Raw genomic sequence first — 22197 nt, 5'->3', positions numbered from 1 at the left:
CTGTCTCACTTTCTATACTACCTGTTCCATTTAAATTTTACACTCCTATGTCTCCATTACTTACTTGATTTTTAAAGGTGATCATAATTATAGTACTCAAATGACTTAATATGCATTTAGAATGGTGTCTGTCATAAAATAAGCACTATATAAGCATTAACTCTTATTTTTATTATGAAAATTAATTTCATGATGGACAGATAGATATTTTCATTTTTTAATAATTAGTTTCTTTAAATGAAGGTGAAATACATCAGAGGTAGTCCCAATAACATATATTCAAAACCAAAAGGTTCAACACAGGCAATCTTCCTTTAAATCCTTTGGTGATAAGCAAAGCAGATTTCTTTGCATTTTATTCTTAATCTACATATGTTGAAAGTTTAATGTATTAATGAATCTTCTTTGAAACCACAGACTATGATTGAGACATGGGCTTTGTTTCCTTCTCAGGAGGCCTCCAAGGTTATAAAACTCAAAACTCAAGCTCATCTAGTTGGGATAAATGCCCTCAGGTGAAAGTTAGCTTCCATGCTGTAGTCCACGTCCCTCCTCAATTTTCCATGTAGTCTGTGTACTCCTTACTTTTTTCTTACTCTTGGGATGTAGTCATGAATATGCTTTATTCCTATTTGGTCTAGAATCTTTATTATTTTCAGGAAGTAGGTCAGTCCTGATAACAATATATCACAATGCTATTCCAAATGCATATTAAATAATTTGAGTACTGTTTTACTATAAAATATTATATTTCTCATAAATAAATTAGAAATCACACACAAGAGCCTACAATAAATAGAAAAACTATCGGCCTTTTACCTCTCTCTGGATCCATCTTGAGTAATTTTGTCTTTAAGAGTCTTCAGAGTAATTGAGTTTTTAAAGGTTTTTTTTAATTGTGGATTTTAGCTTTGTTTGCTTATTTTGGTATTCACTACCACAAGTTTATTTTGCGGCTAACTCTGATTTGTTAGTTTTTTATAATACCTATTAACTCTGCAAATCAACTGAGAAATTTGGTACATACAAGAGTATTTGAAAAACTTCATGTAAAATGAAATTAATAAGTATGTTGTTTGGGTGCAAGAAAAGATTTTAAATCCATACAAGGGATGTTCAAAAAGTTTATGAAAATGCATATTTTGCAAAAACTTTGCACAGATTTAAAAATCCATCCTATTAGAGATATCCTTTGTAGTACTCTCTAACTGAGCAATTCAGACTTCTGCTTAGCTTCAAGAATTTTGTCAAACCTCAAAATTAGGAAAGTCAGATTAGCACAAGATGTTCCAGCAAGATACCATGAACCTCTCTCAAGTCCTGAAAAAATATTTACGCTATGCATTATCCTAGATAATAAATAAGTTTGATTGTAGGAGTTTTCTTACCATATCTGGCATTTTAAAACTTCTCTCTGTTCTTGACCGGAAAGGAGCACATTTGTTGGTCAGGTTGCATAATTTCTCAGATATTCCACCAACTTGTGATGTCTAAAAAGAACATTCAGAGAAGTTAAAAATGGCATATCACATATTTTTATCAATACAAATAATAATATAATATGCTTGCAATGAAGCTTATCAATATTGCTTTGCCATTAACTATACACAGCCATTATTCTTCAAAACTAAAATTGTTAAATAGGAATAGAAGTAAAAATAATTAAAGTCAAGAGAGATTGAAACAGCAAAAGAGTTGGATTTAAAAGACTTTAGATAGGGGCTACTGCTGTGGAAGAGCAGGTAAAGCCACCGTCTGTGGTGCCGGCATCCCGTATGAGTGCCAGTTCAAGTACCAGCTGCGCCACTTCCAATCCAGCTCTCTGCTATGGCCTGGAAAAGTAGTGGAAAATGGTCCAACTCCTTAGGCCCCTGCAACCATGTGGGAGACTCGGAAGAAGCTCCTGGCTCCGGGCTTCGGATTGGCACAGCTCCAGCTGTTGCGGCCAACCAGGGAGTGAACCAGCGGATGGAAGACCTCTCTCTCTCTGCCTCTGCCTCTCCTCTCTCTTTGTGTAACTCTTTCAAATAAATAAATCTTTTAAAAAAAACAAGAGATAAAAACAACAAATCTAAATATATTATTTAAGTATATTAGAAGTAAATTACTAGCTCTACTCTAATGTCACAAGCAAACATCAATTCCTTTTCTATTTTATAACTAGCAGGTTGTGGTCTCAGTAATACATGAATATAAGGTATTTAGACAAATAGACAAATAGAATTACTTGTTGATAATTAATATTTAATACATGAAATTAAAAATATATTAGCAAAAACTATTTAACTTAATTATGTGGCAAATCTGAATTGATACATTTTCTTAGCAAAATGATTCACCCTCTTAAGTATCGTAATTCCTTATCTGCATTGAAGACATAAATTAATAAGATGGAGGATAACGATAATCTAAAAATTCAATTAGCAATTAAGTAATCCTTGTGATACTGCACTCTGATTTATCGTATAATTTATTCATTTGTATCCATTTAATAATTTAAGCTGTGTAAACAGTGTTAAATTTCCTTGAATATACAAAAGCAATAAGGATTTCTTTTTACACACTTCACTATTTTTATTTAGAATTTCAACTTCATATTGGTATTTTAGAATTTCATATATAGTAATAGTTAGATATCTTTGCTCATTTTGTTGGTAACACTAATTTACTTTAATATATTTAATTAGTAAGTAATATATTTAATACATATATTTTCACATACATTCCACAAACTGGACCTCTGAAACAGCCACTACATCCTAAAAGCTGAGGTTGTATTTCTCTATTCTTTGTCAAATTATTCCTATCTAGTAGTTCAAGAGAAAACAGGTAGATTCCATCACTTTCAAAATCAGAACAATCATAGTCACATCTAATAAAAATTAAACCTTTTTTTATCTGAGTCATTATTGTTATTTTGTGTCCTTATTATGTCTGCAGCTGAAAATAATCACTATAATAATTTCATCAATGGCTTGTACATTATGCAGGAAGTTATTACAGAAGGAAGCTCCAAAATCTGTTGCAACTTTTATGGTTTATGGGGTAGAAGCTACCAAGCTGAATTAAACTACCAAGAAATACATTGCTCTCAATGACTGGCTTTAGAATGAATGGGTAGCTTGCAGAAGATCAGATTTCTAGCATGAATAATTAAAAATAAACAGAGATCCAATTTTCCTCACACCACTTGTTGAAGAGACTGTCCTTTTACCAGGGATTGAATTTTGTTCATTTGTCAGATTAGCTGGTTGTAGTTGTGTGGATTGACGTCTGGGGTTTCTATTCTGTTCCATTTGTCTACATGTTTATTTTTGACAGTACTAGGCTATTTTGACTATAACTTCCCTATACTATGTCTCGAAATATAGTATTGTGATGCCTCTAGCTTTGTTTTTGCTGTTTAACATTGCTTTAGCCATCTGGGGTCTCTTGCATTTCCACATGAAGTTTAGCATCGCTTTTTCTAGATCTGAGAAGAATGTCATTAGTGTTTTGATTAGGATAGCTTGGAATCTGTTAATTACTTTGGGTAGTGTGGACATTTTGGTGATACCAATCCACAAACATGGAAGATGTCTTCTACAATTTTTTTTTTCTAAAAAGCTTTGAGGTTTTTATCATAGAGATCTTTCACATCCTTGGTTAAATTTATTCCAAAGTTTTTAATTGTTTTGAAGCTACTGTGTATGGGATTGATTTTACAAGTTATTTCACAGCGATGTCATGGTCTGTGTATACAAAAGCTATTGATTCCTATGTGTTGACTTTATATCCTGCATCTTACTAAACTGTCTTATGAGTTCCAATAGTTTCTTTGTGGAGTCCTTTGCTTCCACTATATATAGAATCACATCTGCAAATACGGATAGATTGACTTCCTCCTATCCAATTTGTATCACTTTGCTTTCTTTTTCTTGCCTAATGACTCTGGCTACAACTTCCAGGACTATATTGGATGGTAATGTTAAGAATGGGCATCTTTGTCTGGTTCTGAATCTTAGTGGGAATGCTTCCAACTTTCCACATTCAATAATGTGCTGCTGTGTGTGCAATTTATTTATTACTTTGTTTATTTTAACAATTCTTTCTCCTCATAATTTGGGGTTTGGCTTGCTGTTGTTTTTCTAGGACCCAGAGATGCACTAATAGATGATTTATTTGGTGCCTTTCTGATTTCTTGACGTAGATACCAATTGTTATAAACTTTTAACTGTTATAAACTATTAACACTTCTTTTGCTATATCCCACAAGTTTTGATATAGTATTTGTCTTTATTCATTTCCAAATTTTTTTTATTTCTCATTTGATTTCTTCTATGACCCGCTGCTCATTCAGGAGCATGTTATTCAGTCTCCATGGGTTTGTGTATGTTCTAGAAATTCTTGAGTTGTTGATTTCCAGGTTCATTCCATTGAGGTCTGAGAAGATGCATGGTATGATTTCAATTTCTTTGAATTTGTGAGACTTCTTTTATGGACTAGCATGTGGTATATCCTAGAGAAAGTCCCATGCACCAATGACAAGAATGTGTATTCTGCAACTGGTCAATGAAAAGTCTTTAGATATCAGATATGTCTATTTGGTCTACAGTGTTGATTAACCTGTAACTCTGTGGTTTCTTTGCTGATTTTCTGTGTGGTTGATCTTTCCATTACTATAATATTGGAGTCTATGTCTGCCTTTAGATACAATAACATTTCATTTAAATAGCCAGGTGCTCTGTAATTGGGTGCATATACATTTATTATAGCCACATCTTTCTGTTGAATTGATCCATTAATCATTATATTGTGCCATTCTTTGTCTCTTTTAACAGTTTGTATGTTAAAGTATATTTTATCTGATATTAAAATGCCTACATCTGCTCTTTTTTTCTTTTGGAATATCTTTATCCAACATTTCATTTTCATTATCCAGGTACCTGCTGATGAGATGTGTTTCTTGTAGGCAAAAAATAAACGGGTCTTGCTTTTTAATCCATTCACAAGTCTGTATATTTTAACTGGAGAGTTGAGACCATTTACAATCAAGGTTACTATTAATAAGTAATGACTTGGCCCTGTCACTGATTTCTCATCAGAAACAATGAAGGCTAGGAGAAAACAGCAAGACATAGTCCAAGACTTTAGAGAAAAAAATTGTCAATCCAGAATATAGTACCCTGGAAAGCTCTCAGTTTGAATGAAGGTGAAATAAAGGTCTCAAAATTGGAGACGTTTTCTGTAAGTATTTCACTAAACAGGCCTTCTAATCCATTCCATCTTTCCACACCTTTAGGAACTCCTAAGACGCATATGTTTGGTTGTTTGATAGGATCCTATAAATCTCCAACACTGTTTTCAATTTTTCTAATTTCTTCTCTATTTATTTTTTTTTTTTTGGTCTGATGGAAAATTTCCAAAGATTTGTTTTCTATCTTGGATATTCCTTCTTCTGCTTCACCAAGTCTGTTGTTTATTTGAGCTATTGAATTCTTCATGTGTAATATTTAATTTTTGTTTTTCTTTGATGTCTCAATTTGATGAGAAAAATTTTTGTTCAGTCATGTATGGTTTTCTTTAGTTCATGTATTTGCTCCTGATTGCTTGTGAGTAATCCTATGATTAATCTTTTGAATTCTGCCTCAGGAATTTCATCAATCTTCATCTTCACATTCTAATATTAAACTGTTGTATTCCTTTGGGAGGGGTCATGTTGTCATCCTTATTCGTTCTTGAATTCCTGCATTAACTTTCAGGCATTTCTACAGATACTTTTTGATGTTTTTTTTTTCCTCTGATGGCTTTTATCTTTGAAATATTCTTCTGTGGCTTAGTGGAGTGTCTACTCTTCTAGCAATACCAAGAGGTGTGTGGTGGCTGTGGCCAAGGAGCTCTGGACAGTGCTTCAGGGTTGGGAGAGTATCCAGGGTAACACCCAACCCAAGTTATCAGAGGGGAGGGCTTGATCAGCTTCTGTTTATGTAGTCACACCCTCACCTCCTCTCTTACAAGGTGATCAATACCCAGGGGCTGGCACACAGTGGGTGCAATATTCATCCACACTGCCACAAGACCATACAAAGGACCCATGTAGTCCTCAGTGTCAGCATCAATCCTGCTGTGATGACCCTCATCCAGGAAATCAGGAAGCCCTGACCATGCAGAGCCACCCACAGCAACTGCCCAGAGAACCAGCCATACCCTGTGCCCACACACACACAGCCACAGTGTTTCCACAGTTCCAGGACATAAGTCTCCCAAAGATACAAAATGCCAAGGATCCACTCTGTCCTGCCAGTCCATTCCATCCACAAAGAGACAGAATTGTGCCCAGATCCAGCTGCCTCTGGGTGTTCTACCCAGGTAGCCCGACCCTCAGAGCCTGCCATGTGTTTGGAGGCTGGTGACACCTCACAGTTCTACATGGGTGACCAGCCTCCTGTCAATCTTCCCGGCCAGATTCAGTCATCTCCTCTAGGCTATTTGCTGGGTGTGCAGACACAAGCTGGCACAGAAGCTAAATATGTCCAAAATGGTCCAGTCTCTCTCAGCAAGTTTCAGGGTGCCGTTGTTGGGGGAATGGGAAGAGAGAAACATGCCCACATTTTTCTTCTAGGTTAGCAGGTATCCTGTCACCTATAGGGCTCCAGGCCATACCCATGCCAGACTCTCCCCACAGGTATATCAGCAGTGGCTTGAGCTGCTGTAGTTTGCTCTCACCTCACTCTCCAAAGCTGGCACTGAGGCTCTTGGCTGCTGGGGTCCAGTGTTGTGTCCATGGTTGTGCTGTGTATCCACACCCTCCAAGTAGACCCACAGCATCCCTCTTCTTTCAATGGAATTTCCACTGCGGTTTTCTCCCTAACTCTTCTCTGAGGTTGCATACTCTCCACTCCACTTTTTTTTTAACTATCCTCCCCTAGCCTAGAGCATTAAGCACACTCCTTATTCAGCCATTTTGGAATCCTCTGGATGTTAATCCTTTATCAGATTCATAGTTTGCAAATATTTTCTCCCATTCTGTCAGTTACCTATTCACTTTGTTGAGTATTGCCTTTGCTAGGGAAAAGTTCTCAGCTTGATATAACCCCATTAGCCTATTTTGCTTTTATTGTCTGTGCTTCTGGAGTCCTATCCAAAAAATCTTTGTCTAGGAAATGTCTCTCAACATTTTTCCTATGTTTTCCTTTAGAATTTGATGATTTGGGGTCTTAGGTTGAGATCATTGGTCCATTCTGAAATTATTTTAATGGGGTGTAAGGAAGGATCATGTTTCAAACTTCTACATATGGAAATCCAATTATCCCAGCACCATTTGTTCATAAACAAGTAGCTGATTGTAGATGTGTGGATTTATTTCTAGGGTTTACATTCTCCTCTGTTGGACTACATATCTATTTTTGTGCCAGTATCAGACAATTTTGATTAAAACAGTCTTGTGGTATGTCATTAGATACAATGTTGTGATGTCTCCAGCTTTCTTTGTATTATTAAAGATTGAGATCCAGAAAAGATGGTGGATTAGGGAATAGCATGTTTCACTGGGCTAGTGATAAAGAGTGAGGAGGAAAGTATTAAAGGTGCACTTTCAGCAGAGAACTGGAGAGAAAACTGCCCAGGAAGCCCCACGGCAGGAGGCTGAATAGAGTGAACCTGAGCAGAGAGTAGAAGCATAACACAAGCCAGAGCTAGCAGCAGTTTTGAGGTGAAGGTGAGGCCAGACTGCATAAACCCATGGTGACAGAGCCAGAGGGAGAACATGGCAGAGGTCCAGACTGGAGCCCTGGGGGCTGGCAGTAGCCATTGGTTGACTGTGGACCTAGTGGAAAAGGAAGGAGATGTATGATACCCTCCAAAGTCTCCAAAACAGAGCCCACTGTCCAGCTGAGAGAGGGCAGGTGGCATTTTAGAATACAGCAACAGCCAAAGTACCCCTTGGGCACATGCATAACAACTGACTGAGGAGGGATATATAGAGTAGTGCCAGCAGCGGGGTTGGGAAGGCATTTGGTCAGTGGCTCTGGTGTATGTGTGGTGTGATACAGAGATTCAAGCAGAGGAAACGGTCCACAGTCCCAACTGACTTTAAGCTGTCTGAGAAGTGGCTGGGCATCTATGTGGTACAGAGAGGTGCCCAGAGTCAAAACACCTAGGCAGAGCAGTCTTGGTAACATCTGCCTCCTTGTTGATGGAAAGATTGGCAGGGTGGAGGGAAACCTCTGAACCCCATACTGCAGGAGCCCTAAGTGCTGAGATGTTGAGGACTCAGAGGTTACATGAGAAGGGGCAGGGTGTAGCTGGGTATTGAGTTCCATCACTCCCAAATTGGGGGTTTGCCCTGGAAACTAGCTTCACACTAGAGCATTGACCAGGGCTCCTTGGCCACACCCACCACACATTTCTTGGTATTCTCTCAAAGTGCAGACATTCCATTAAGCCACAAAAGTATACCCCAAAGATAAAAGCAATCAGAAGGGAAAAAAAATTAAATAAATGCCTAAAACTAAGTGAAAAAATTTAAGAAACAAGAACAAGGAAGACACCATGACCCCCCTCCAAAGGAATACAACAATACTTCAATATTAGAATGTGAAGATGAATAGAATGAGGAAATGCCAGAAATGGAATTCAAAAAATTAATCATAGGATTACTCAAAAGTAATCACAAGCAAATCCATGAACCACAGAAAACCATACATGACATGAAGAAAAATGTTTCCCATGAAATTGAGATTTTAAAGAGAAATCAAAATGAAATACTAGAAATGAAGAATTCAATAGATCAAATTAAAAATATAGTGAAAAGACTTACCAGTAGATTTGGCAAGGCAGAAGAAAGAATATCCAAACTAGAGACACATTTTTGGAAATTCTACAATCAGAAATATAAACCAAGAACAGAGAAAATGTATTGAAAATCTATGGGATATTATCAAACAACACAACATATAGGTCTTAGGAGTTCCCGCGGGCATAGAGAGAATGGTCTAGAACCTATTTAATCAAATAATTGCAGAAAACTTACCCAATTCTGAGAAAGAAAGGGATGTCCAAGTACAGGAAGCTCACAGAACTCCAAACAGACATGACCAGAAAGCATCTTCACCACAACACACTGTAGTCAAAATTTCCACAGGAAAACATAAAATTCTAAAATATCCATGACAGAAATACCAGATTACCTTCAGAGGATCTCCAATTAGACTCACAGTGGACTTCTCATCAGAAATCCTACAGGCAAGAAGACAATTGCAAGATATACTCCAAATCTTAAGAGAAAAAATTGTCAACCCAGAATACTATATTATGCAAAGCTCTCAGTTATGAATGAAGGTGAAATAAAGACCTTCCATAAGAAGCAGAAATTGAAAAGAATTTGTTACCACTAATCCAGCCTCACAAAAGATGCTAAAGGATGTCTTACACACAGAAACAAAGCCATCATCATGAAAGAATGCAAAGACAGAAAAATCCCCCAGTAAATTACAAAAGAAATCCAAAATAAATGACAGAAAAATTGCATTGCAAGTAGTTATTTACTTATCAATAGTCACCTTGAATGTAAATGTCCTCTACTATCCAGTTAAAACAAACAGACTTGCTAAGTGGACCCATCTATTTGCTGCTTACAAGAAACACATGTCACAAACAAAGATACATGCAAGACTGAAAGTGAAAGGATGGAAAAATATATTCCACGATAACAGAAACCAAAAAAGAGCTGTTGTAGTCATCCTAATATCAGAAATAATGGACTTTAACACAAAAACTGTTACAAAAAAAAAAAAAAGATGAAGAAGGGCACTATGTAACAATCAAGGGATCAATTCAACAGGAAGATAAGCCTACAATAAACATATAAGCACCCAATTACAGGGTACCTGGCTATTTAAAAGAAATGTTATTTGACCTGAAGGGAAACAAAGACTCAATACAATAGTAATGAGGGACTTCAATACCCCACTGTCAGCAATGGACAGATCAACCAGACAGAAAATCTTCAGGGAAACAACAAAGTTAATTTACACTATAGAACAGACCTAACAGATATCTATGGAACCTTCAATCCACAGTGTCAGAATACATCAGTGCATGCAACATGCTCTAGGGAAGAACATATACTGGACTACAAAGCAAGACTCAGCAAATTTAGAAAAATCAAAAACATCCCATACATCTTCTCTGAAAACAATGGAATAAAGTTGGAAATCAACAACTCAGGAATCCCTAGAACATATGCAAACACAGGGAGAGTGAACAACAAGCTCCAGAATGAACAATGAGTCATAAAAGAAATCAAAAGAGAAATCAAAAAATTTCTGGAAGCAAATGAAGATGACAATACAACATATCAAAACTTATGGGATACAGCAAAAGCAGTGTTAAGAGGAAAGTTTATAGCCTTAGGTGCCTACATCAAGAAATGGGAAAGACACCAAATAAATGAGTTACAATGCAGCTCAAGGACCTATGAAAAAAAAGCAAACCAAACCCAAAACTAGTAGGAGAAAAGAAATAATTAAAAACAAATCAACGACCGGCGCCGTAGCTTAACAGGCTAATCCTCCGCCTTGCGGCGCTGGCACACCGGGTTCTAGTCCCGGTTAGGGCTCCAGATTCTATCCCGGTTGCCCCTCTTCCAGGCCAGCTCTCTGCTATGGCCCAGGAAGGCAGTGGAGGATGGCCCAAGTCCTTGGGCCCTGCACCCGCATGGGAGACCAGGAGAAGCACCTGGCTCCTGGCTTCAGATCAGCGAGATGTGCCGGCCGCAGCCATTGGAGGGTGAACCAACGGCAAAAAGGAAAACCTTCCTCTCTGTCTCTCTCTCTCTCACTATCTACTCTGCCTGTCAAAAAAAAATTTTTTTAAAAATAAATAAATCAACAAAATTGAAACAAAAAAAAATAAAACAAAAGATCAGCAAAATGTAGAGTTGTTTTTTAAGAAAATAAACAAAATTGAAATACCATTGGCCCAACTAATCAAAAAAGGAGAGAGAATACCTAAATCAATAAAATAGAGATAAAAAAGGAAATGTAACAATAGACACCACAGAAATAAAGAGAATCATCAGTATTTACTACAAAGACCTATATGCCAACAAACTGAGAAACCTAGAAGAAAGAGATAGATCCCTAGACACATACAACTTACCTAAGTTGAGCCATGAACACATAGAAAACCTAAACAGACCCATAACCAAGACAGAAATTGAATTGGTAATAAAGACTCTCCCAGAAAAGAAAAATCCAGTACCAGATGGCTTAATTGCTGAATTCTACCAGACATTTAAAGAACTAACTCCAATTCTTCACAAGTTACTCAAAACAATTGAAAGGGAGGGAATCCTCCCAAATCAATTCTGTGAAGCCAGCATCACCTTAATTCCTAAACTTGGTAAGACACAACAGAGAAAGAGAAATATAGACCAATTTCCCTGATGAACAAAGATGCAAAAATCCTTAAAAAATTAGCTATTTGAATCCATCAGCTTATCAGAAAGATCATTTATCTGGGATTTATCCCTGGTATGCAGAGATGGTTCAATATTCACAAATCAGTCAATGTGATATATCACATTAACAAATTGAAGAACAAAAACCATATGATTATTTTAATAGATGCAGAGAAAGCATTTGATAAAATACAACAACTTTCATGATGAAAACTCTAAGCAAATTGGGTTTAGAAAGAACATTCCTCAACACAATCCAGATAATCTATGACAAACCCATGGCCAGTGTCCTAATGAATGAGGGAAGGTTGGAAACATTCCTACTGAGATCCATAACCAGACAAGGATGCCCATTTTTACCATTGCAATTCAAGATAGTCCTTGATGTTTTAGCCAGAGCCATTAGGCAAGAAAAAGAAATCAAAGGCATACAAATTGGGAAGGATGAAATCAAACTATCCCTTTTGCAGATAACATGATTCTATATATAAAGGATCAAAAAGGCTCCACTAAGATACTATTGGAACTCAAAGAAGAGTTTGGTAAAGTGGCAGGATGTAAAATCAACACACACAAATCAATAGTCTTTGTACACACAGACAATGCCACAGCTGAGAAGGAACTTCTAAGATCAATCCCACTCACAATAGCTATAAAAAAAATCAAATACCTTGGAATAAACTTAACCAAGGATGTTAAAGATCTCTAGGATGAGAATTACAAAACATTAAAGAAAGAAATAGAAAAATACATAAAAAAATAGAAAAAGCTAGCAGAATGTGTATTCTGTTGCTGTGGAATGAAATGTCCTATAGGTATCTATCAGGTCCATTTGATCAACAGTGAAGATCAGCTATGTTAGTGTTTCTTTATTGATATCTAGTTGATCTGTCCACTGATGATAGTGGAGTGTTTAAGGAGTGTTTAAGTCCCTCATTATCATTGTATTATAATTTATGTCTCCCTTCAGATTCACTAACATTTGTTTTATAAAATTAGGTTTCCTAGGATTGGGTGCATATATATTTACTATACTCACATTTCGTGTTGAATTTGTCTTAGTCATAACATAATGACCTTTTCTTTCTCTTTTAAAAGTTTGTGTATTAAAGTCTATCTTGCCTGATATGAGTGTAGCTACTCCTCTTTGCTTTTGAATCCATTTGCATAGAATGTCTTTTTCCATCCTTTCACTTTCAATCTGTGTGTAGCTTTAGTACTGAAGTATATTTATTGTAGGTAAAATATAGATGGGTCTTATTTTTTAATGCAATCTGCATCTTTAACTGGAGAATTCAGTCCATTTAAATACAAGTTTATTACTAAAAAATTACTTGGCTCAGCCATTTTTCATAAATATGCCTATTATTTGTTTTGAATCACCTTTGTTTTTTTACTAGGAGTTTTTCTGCCTTCTCATTTTTTCATGATGCTGTTTATCTTCCTTTGTTTCTGTGTGTAGTAGATCCTTAAGTATCATTTGTAAAGCTGACACGTGTTCACAGATTCTTTCAATTTTTGCTTATCATGAATTGTCTTTTTTTCACCCTTATTTATAAATAAGAGCACTGCTGGATAAAGTATTCTGGGTTGGAAATATTTTCTTTTAGGATTTGGACTGTATCTCTCAATTCTCCCTGGCCTATAGGGTTTCTGTTGAGAAATCTGCTGTCAATCTGATGGGAGATACTTGAAAGTTGATATAGCATTTCTCTCCCATTTTAGATTACTCTATTTATGTTTTATTTTTGAAAGCTTAATTATTATGTGTCATTGTGAGGATCTTTCTGATCATGGCTATTTGGAGTTCTATATGCTTCCTGTATTTTGATGCCCGTATTCTTTCTCCAAATCAGGAAAACTTTCCGCTATTATTTCACTGAATAGATGTTCTAAGCCATTCTTCCTTTCCATATCTTCAGAAATACCTAGGACTCACATATTTGGTCATTTGATAGTACTCTTAGATCCTGAACACTCAGTTCAGTCTACTTTTTCATTTTTTTCTTGTTGTATATTTCAAAATAGTTGCTTTCTAGATCAAATATTATTGTTTTTCTGTCTGAGTCTATTAAAGTGTTCAACTGTATTTTTCATTTGACTTATCAAATACTTCATTTATAATATTTTGGGGGTTTCTTCACTATCTCCATCTCTTTGCAAAATGTCTCATCTATGTCATGTACAGATTTTCTTATTTCATCTAAGTGTTTCCCTGTGTTAATGAGTCACCCTACAATTACTTTTTCAGATTTTGAATTTTTTCAGGTATTTTATCATTCTCCCCTTCTTCAAACTTTAATATTAATGTATTATTGTGTTCCTTTTGGGTGTCATATTTTAATGCATCTTTAAAATTGTTATTTCTTATTTGAAAGGAAAAGTCAGAGAGAGAGAGAGAGAGAGAGAGAGTCCATCCACTGCTTTACTCCCCAAATGGTCACATTGACCAGGGCTGTGCCAGGCCATAGCTAGGAGCCACAAGCTTCATCTGGATCTTTCATGTAGGTGCAGGGGCCCAACAACCTGTGCCATCTTCTCCTGTCTTCCCAACTACACCAGCAGGGAGCTGGATTAGAAGTGGAGCAGCCAAGACCTGAACTGGTACCCCTATGGGTTGCTGGCACCCCAGATGGTGGGTTAACCCTATGTGCCACAGCATTAGTCCCAAGTCATATTGCCTTTCTTGTTCATGTTTCTTGTGTTTCTATGCTATATTTTGTGCATTTTGTGCATTCTATATCCTGTGGAAGATGGTTTTTTTTTTTTTGAGTTATTGAAAGTTTTGTTCTTGGGTATGTGCCTTTGGTGCTTCATTGAGTGCCTAAGGCTTACACTTGAGTTCCAAGGATATGTGATGGGTGGGACCAGGGAGCTTGGGGCACAATTAATGTGTAGGGCAAGAATCCAAAATGACTCCCAAAAAGAATGTGGTAGCATTCTTCTGGACAGTCAGTGGCAAGAGAAGATGTTGGAGACAGCTAGTGCCTTCAGCATCCCAGCCTTTCTCTCTGCCTTAGAGAACCAGCTTATTGACAGCTTAGAGAGGGAGCTCACAATGACAGTGCACCTCACCCAGCTAAGAATGGGCACCATTCAGAGCACTGACCCATTCATTCTTCAGTGTGTTCCCTGACCCTTCCACAAGATCCAGCCCCACCAGGTGGGGAGATGTGAGTCTCCACAGTCAGAATATACAGATGCTTGGGAAGCTAGTGCAACATAAAACCATCTCAGTTCAGGGGCCTATGCTCAGAACTCTCACAGCCACAGGGTATAGGGCAACCACTCTTTGTCCTGAAAGTTGCCTGTACCCAACCCTGTAAGTTTCCAACAATGGCAGAATTGTCCACTGTTCCCTGACTCAGGATAGAGTTCAGCTTTATTTTGACCACAGCAAATTGTGCCTAGTGCTTTGATGGGAGGAAGTAATGGAGAGTAATGGAGCAAAGTAGTCACCCAGACCCCTATCAGCTTCCCAGGCCAGACTAGAAGCCAGTTTGGACCATGGAATTCTCCCTCCCTCAAAACCACCATTGACAGTGCCTCAATAGCCTCCTCTCAGCTTACTCTGGCAAGAGGGTGTTTCTCAGCTTGTAGCTGACCACCTAGATGCAGGAATAGCTGGCAGCTGGGCAGGTAGCAGTGTGTCTAAGCATATTTTTCTAGTTTCCTTTTTTTAATTATTTTGTCAATGCTATTAACATAATCACATATACATCTTAGAACTGCAGTAACCAAAATCTAGTTATTATTTCAACTGGATTGAAATCTGAAGCTATAGTTTCACCCATTGATCTTGATTGCATGACCCCTGTCACACAGAACACATTTCTATATTATAAAACTTCCTATTTTAAGACCAGCTGTCTGGTTTCTTCTCCTGAACTCTTCACTTCTTAGTACTAAACACCTTTTGTGTTTTGAATCTATGGCCCTTCACCATTTTGATTACCCATGATTAAACACATCCCAGGGCACGTTTCTGCAAATGTTATCTTTGTCATCTCTAGAACTTTGATTTGTATCTCCTTTTATTTCTGCTATTTCTCTACTATTTAATATGTTCTCCCTTCTACTTTGCTTACTATATGGAACACAGTTATAATAGCTGTTTAACATCATGTTTTACTAATTCACATGTAATTTTAAGAGAACTCTAAGGTTTCTCTATTACATGAAAAAATTTTTTTACATTTTTATTTTCAACAGATTCAATATATTGATACAAGTCTAAGAACATGATATTCTCTATCTCTCTCCCACTCTTCTCCCATTTACTATACTTTCTGCCTTTTTTTTTAGTTTTTGAGAGAACATATTATAAATTTAAATTGCAGTAAAAGGCAAAGTCAGAGAGAGAGAGAGAGAGAGAGAGAGAGAGAGAGAGAATCCATCCACTGGTTCACTCCCCAAATGGTCTCAATGACCAGGGCTCACCGAATAAGAAGTTTAACAAATAAAAAGACACTAATTTAGTTGGAATATAGACAACAGATATAAACAATAGAATGGGAAAATGACAATTTCACACATATATAGTTTTTTTTGTCATTTAGTCATTCATAATTTTTCAATTAAATAGAAATCAATGACAACATAATATCTAAATATTTCCTGTGTGGTTATCTGTACTCCCATGTTTATTGCAGCACAAATCACAATAGCTAAGATATGGAATCATGGGGCCGGCGCTGTAGCACAGAATGTTAATCCTCCACCTGCAGTGCCAGCATCCCATATGGGCACCAGTTCTAGCTCTGGCTGCTCCTCTTCATATCCAGCTCTCTGCTATGGCCTGAGAAAGCAGTGGAAGACAGCCCAAGTGCCTGGGCCCCTGCACCCACATGGGAGATCTGGAAGAAGCTCTTGGCTCCTGGCTTTGGATTGGCCAAGCTCTGGCCATTGCAGCCGTTTCGGGAGTGAGCCAGTGAAAAGGAAGACCTTTTTCTCTGTCTCTCCCTCTCATGGTCTGTAACTCTACCACGCAAATAAATAAATCTTTACAAAAAATGATAGGGAATCAACTCAGCTGCCCATTAGCTGATGACTGGATAAATAAAATGTGATATATAGATATATAATATACACACACACTGTGAAAAATTACTCAGTCATTAAAAAAACTGAAATCTTGTCTTTCACAACAAAATGGATGCAACTGGAAACCATTATACTTAGTGAAATAAGCCAGTCCCAAAAAGACAAATACCATATGTTTCCCTGATCTGTGGTAATAGAGTACCAAAACATGTAGTGCATAATTATTTGCATTGCAATCTGCATAAAACTATCCCTGTGTATAAACTGTTCAGAATAAATAGCTTAAAGAATAGCATTTTGATATTAATGTACTACCTGATAATCAGGAGGACCAGGAGTAGTATAAGCTTGTTTCTGAACCAGGAAAAAAGTCCGAGGAGCAGAAGAACCAAATGCGGTTTCCTTTTTTTTCTTCAAGGATGTTTTTCTAATATTAGAAATTATAGTACTGTTTAGGATATCATAAAACCCAGGACCTAAAAGTATAAAGAATATCATTTGTAAGAATAAGCATGAGTTAATTATAGCTTTTGAACTGAGCTATTCTAAATAAATTAATTTTTTAGAAAGAGCCCTCTTCTCTTTCTCTCTCTGGCTCTCACTCTCTAACTCTGACTTTCAAATAAATAAATAAATCTTTAAAAAGGTTCTTCACACATATTCAGTTTTCACACATATACATTTCACAGTATTTGTTTTAGTAAAAGTATTAATTTTGTATTAATTGTACTATTAGTTTCAGAATTTACTATAGCTTCAGATTTCAATCCAGTTGAAATAATAACTAGATTTTGGTTACTGCAGTTCTAAGATGTATATGTGACTATGTTAATAGCATTGACAAAATAATTAAAAAAAAGGAAACTAGAAAAATATGCTTAGACACACTGCTACCTGCCCAGCTGCCAGCTATTCCTGCATCTAGGTGGTCAGCTACAAGCTGAGAAACACCCTCTTGCCAGAGTAAGCTGACAGGAGGCTATTGAGGCACTGTCAATGGGGCAGCATTGTGGCACAGTGTGTTAAGCTACATCCTGCAATGTCATTATTTCATATTGAAATGCCAATTCAACGACCCAGGAGCTTGGGCTCCTGACATCCACACATCCACATGGGAGATCCAGATGGAGTTCCAGAATTCTGGCTTCAGCCTGGCCCCGCCCTGATGTTGTGGCAATTTAGAATCAGACAACGAGTAAAAAACTAGAGCAGAGACTGGCACTATGGTGCAGTGGGTTAGAGCCCCAACCTGAAGCGCCAGCATCCCATATGGGCGCCAATTCTCATCCTGGCTGCTCCTCTTCCAATCCAGCTCTCTGCTATGGCCTGGGAAAGCAGTAGAAGATGGCTCAAGTCCTTGGGCCCCTGTTCCCATGTGGGAGACCCGGAGGAAGCTCCTGGTTCTGGCAGTTGCAACCATCTGGGGAGTGAACCAGCGGATGGAAGACCTCTCTCTGACTCTACCTCTCTCTGTAACTCTGTCTTTCAAATAAATAAAATAAATCTTAAAAAAAAAAAACTAGAGCAACCTCAAGACTCTGAAAAGAGTCCTTGAAGAGACTATTGGTGATGAGTAGAAAGGCCAAGAGGAAAAATGCTATGATTGCTAGAGAAAAGATAACTTGTATTATGCAATGAAATTGCAAAACTAATAGTAAAATTATTACAAAATTAATACTTTTACTAAAACAAACACTTGAGGTAATGAAGAAAAGACTTAATAACTCGTGGATTCTAAGGAATCTTCCAGAAAGGATATCAAAGTGACAACTAGTTGCTTTTATTCATGTAAGAAAAGGTATGGTTAGAAAGAACTGAATTTAAACAGTTCATTTTTTCAAGTAGAATTTATACAAACTGAAAAAGAAATATAATTTTTAAATTTTGATTTAAAAACATTATTTTCATTCTATCTCTCCAGATAGCAAATATCTCTCAAACAAATGACTTCAGGGTAAAGATCAAAAAGGCTATAAGATCCTTTGTTTCCTTTTTCTGAAAGATTTAGTGTGCTGCTCATAGAATCTCTCAGTTAAATAGAAGGTCCTGTAAGAATCTTCAAATCTTATATTCTATATCTCTTGGCTAGAATAACAGACTTCTAAGAATTTAAGGGTGTTAAAACATAACTGCTTCAAAGATGATCCAAAACAAAATTTTCTCTAAAAGAGAAATGTGGCTATTTATAGGGAATTTGATTATAAATTAACATAATTAGAAATTCACAAGATTTTACAATAAATTGTACCAACCTGAGATGCAAGTGACAATGACAGTACTGAATGAAAAGTAACTTATAGACCCCCAATTGGTAGGCAGAAAGTAGGTTAAGCTGCAAACAAGTCTATTTATTATAAAAAGGAAATAATGATACAAAATATTGAACCAAGAGTCAAAAAAAATCACACAGAATCACTCCCAGAGTCTAACTAGATCCTCATCAAGAAAATAGCAACATATACCTCATAAGATTTCAGAATTACTCTAACCCAGTGACTGCTGCAGACTGGTAGTCTTTCTTTTTGAAGAGATATGATTATTGTTACCTCTCTCCTGGTACTGTTGGATGAGCCAACACATCTCTTTGGTTTATAAATCTTCTGATACAGAGAAATCATTCACAAAATAGAGCACAAGAACTACACTCAAGAATTCTCACCTTTACTTATACTTATTCATATGATGGAATCTAGGACTCTGAAATCATTCTGTAACTCTAGGAGATTTTAGGGTCCTAAAACAGGAGTGGGTGCTAAATGGTAGGCAATATAGCAGTGGCCACAGGAAACTCTGCAGGAGAAATTTCTATAAATTCTTTGCTACCCCTGTCATTACGAGATGCAGCTTTATGTCCTTCCCTTCAGTAGGTGTTACCCCTGGTGACTTGTTTGACTAATAAAAAGCTGAAGAAGTTATATACTGGAACCTCTGTGGCTGAGTTAGGAAAAGCCTTGCAGCATCTGGTCAGGTCTCATGGTGTCCTGAGTCACCGCATTAAAGGTCAGACTGCTTGCCCTAAGGCAAGCATGCTGGTGCTAGCTTTACTTGGAATGACAGTTCCATCTAAGCCCTGTATTCTAGTCATCTCACAAAATGATATGTGGTAGAAAATTCTATGGCTTTAAGCCACTAAGTGTGTTACAAGGCAATAAATAACCATTTTAGCAATTCTATTAGTAACTTTGGTTCTTTATTATGAGTTTTATATATTAGAATACTTAGAGAAAACTAGAATATGTGAGAGGGCATTCCTGAAAATATAAGTTTAATAAAACTAATCATAAATTTTATTACTAGTAGTTACTACTGAGTTGATAACATTATGTATGTAAATCACCAGCAGAAAATTATGAAATTCCCTAAGGAAAAAAAATAGAAAATTACAATTGATATTTATGAAAGGTTAAATTGAAATCTTTTTTAAAACTGTACATTATTTTGACTTCTCTGTGTATAGTAGATAGCTAATGCTTAAAAAAAAAAAAAGTTGACTTAAAATGATACTACCAACCACAGGATAAAAAAAGTACTCTCAGGGGCATCTACCTTGTTAAGAATACTTAGTTACTTAAAGCAAAAGCATATAAATATGTGTATTAATTGCTAACCTGGCATTTCCTCTGCTCTGGAGTCCTGTGTAAATTGAGCAGTTCTTTGGCCAAATGAGGAACTTTTCAGTCCTGATGTTTTCTTTGAGGATTTAACAGCAATTTGAGGTTCATTATACGTACCAAGAGCTGGTGTGACTGATTTCACAGGTACAAATCTCTAGTGAAGAACAGGAAAATATACCAGTGAAAAACTATTGGACATTTTGATATATCATGAGTTAAAAGCAGTATTCTGAGTAATGTAACACTCAAAGTTTAATTTATTTCTTAATGGAGTAAATAAAATGTAAATAAATTAAGATCTTATACCTATCAAAACGTAAAATATATGAGCTTTTAGTAATATCACCTATATGCTAATATAGTAATGCATTAAATGCCTTATTAAGGCAGATAGACTTTTTAAGGGAAATAATCTCAACATAAAATCCTAGATATCAGTGTATGGATAATTTCACATTTAGAGGGTTCTGAAAACTGGAATAATGGATAAAAAACTGTATACTCTAACATAATTTCTTTTTTGTAATCAGGTTAAATGAATTGACAAGGTTCTTCAACATCTATGTTCTATTAAACCAATAATTTCATTTGATAATTAAAGAAAAATAAAATCTTTTTAAAGATTTATTTTATTTACTTGAAAGCTAGAGTTACACAGAGAAAGGCAGAGACAGAAAGAAATCTTCCAATTGCTGGTCCGCACCCCAAACAGCAGTAAAGTCCAGGGCTGGGCCAGGCAGAAGTCAGGAGCCAGGAGCTTCCTCCAAGTCTCCTATATGGGTACAGGGACCCAAGAACCTGAGCTACGTTCCACTTCTCTACCAGGCACATAAGCAGGGAGCTGGATCCAAAGTGGAGCAGCTGGGTCTCAAAGTAGCTGTGAAATACCACAGCACCAGCCTCATGAAAAATAAAATCTTACATTAAGTTGTTTAGAAGTCCAGTTTAATGTATAAACTTCTTAGCATTAAATATATATGTATCTATAACTATGAACTCTCAGAAAATATATCACTGTGTATCCTACTTCTTAACTTCTTACTTTAAAATAATTTCAAACTTATAGAAAATTTAGACAAATAAAAAGAATATAGAAAATACCTCTATAATAATTACCTAAACTCATCTATGGCTAACTTGTTACCCCAATTATGATCTTTGTTTGCCCATTATCTCTTTAACCTTGTCCATTTCTCTCTCTCTGTCTCTCCTTCTCTTACACGTTCTATACACATATATACACGCACAGAGATACATAATAACACATATAGAGAGACAAACACACTTGAGAATACTTTTTAAAGATCATAAAAAATGTAATTAAAAGATATTGTATTGCAAAATGTTTTCAAATATTCTTCAAAAAGCTCATTGAATGTGTTATCATAAGAAAATTTCATAGATTTCAAAATTTTTGCACCACAGTAAACTTACATATAAACATATATATATATACACACATACATTTAAATTTACATTTCTAAATAAATATGTAATTATTAGTAGGAATCAAAGATTTTTTACCCATAAATACTTTAGTATGTATTTACCAAACAATAGGGACATTTTCCTATATTTATATAGCACAGTTATTAAATTCAGCAAATATATCAAAGATAAAATACTGTTACCCAACCTACCACTCATATTCCAAATTTGTTACTTGATTTAATAATTTGTCCATCCATCTCTCTCTACATATATAATCTAACCTAAGTCACACATTGCTTTTAGTCATTATGTTCCTGTAGCCTCCTTTAATGTAGGGACACGTATTTGTCTTTTGTGACTTTGACAATCTGGAAGAATATCACACCTCCCTTTTGTACAATAAAACCTGCCTTGCTTGGGCTTTATTTGAAGCTTGCACATAATTATAATCCAGGTTATGTATTCTGGGAAAGAATATTAAACAGGCCATGTTATGGCTTTCTCAGGGCATTATATCAGAAGGCACATAATGTCCTGTGGTAAGGACAAAAATCACTAGTGATTTTAATTTTGATCAAATCCAGTATTCATTCTACATTTAACAGTAAACAATAAGCATTCTACTGTAAATAAGAGTTCTTGTTTTTCCTTCGGTTATCTCTGTCATTA

General features: G+C 36.2%; 1 protein-coding gene across 1 annotated transcript in view; it reads right to left on the bottom strand.

Moving 5' to 3' along the window:
• STPG2 (sperm tail PG-rich repeat containing 2) overlaps window positions 1-22197 on the bottom strand; it is a 574923-nt gene that overhangs the window by 417298 nt on the left and 135428 nt on the right. Inside the window, exons 9-11 of the mRNA XM_062198909.1 lie at window positions 20092-20251; window positions 16799-16959; window positions 1389-1490 (exon numbers count right to left, since the gene is read on the bottom strand). Coding sequence (XP_062054893.1) covers window positions 1389-1490; window positions 16799-16959; window positions 20092-20251 — 423 coding nt within the window. The remainder of the gene's footprint in view (window positions 1-1388; window positions 1491-16798; window positions 16960-20091; window positions 20252-22197) is intronic.

Source organism: Lepus europaeus, chromosome 8 (assembly GCF_033115175.1).
Source record: "Lepus europaeus isolate LE1 chromosome 8, mLepTim1.pri, whole genome shotgun sequence".
NCBI lineage: Eukaryota > Metazoa > Chordata > Mammalia > Lagomorpha > Leporidae > Lepus > Lepus europaeus.
Note: the sequence above shows the minus strand (reverse complement) of the source record. Positions and strands in the feature narration are given on the sequence as shown.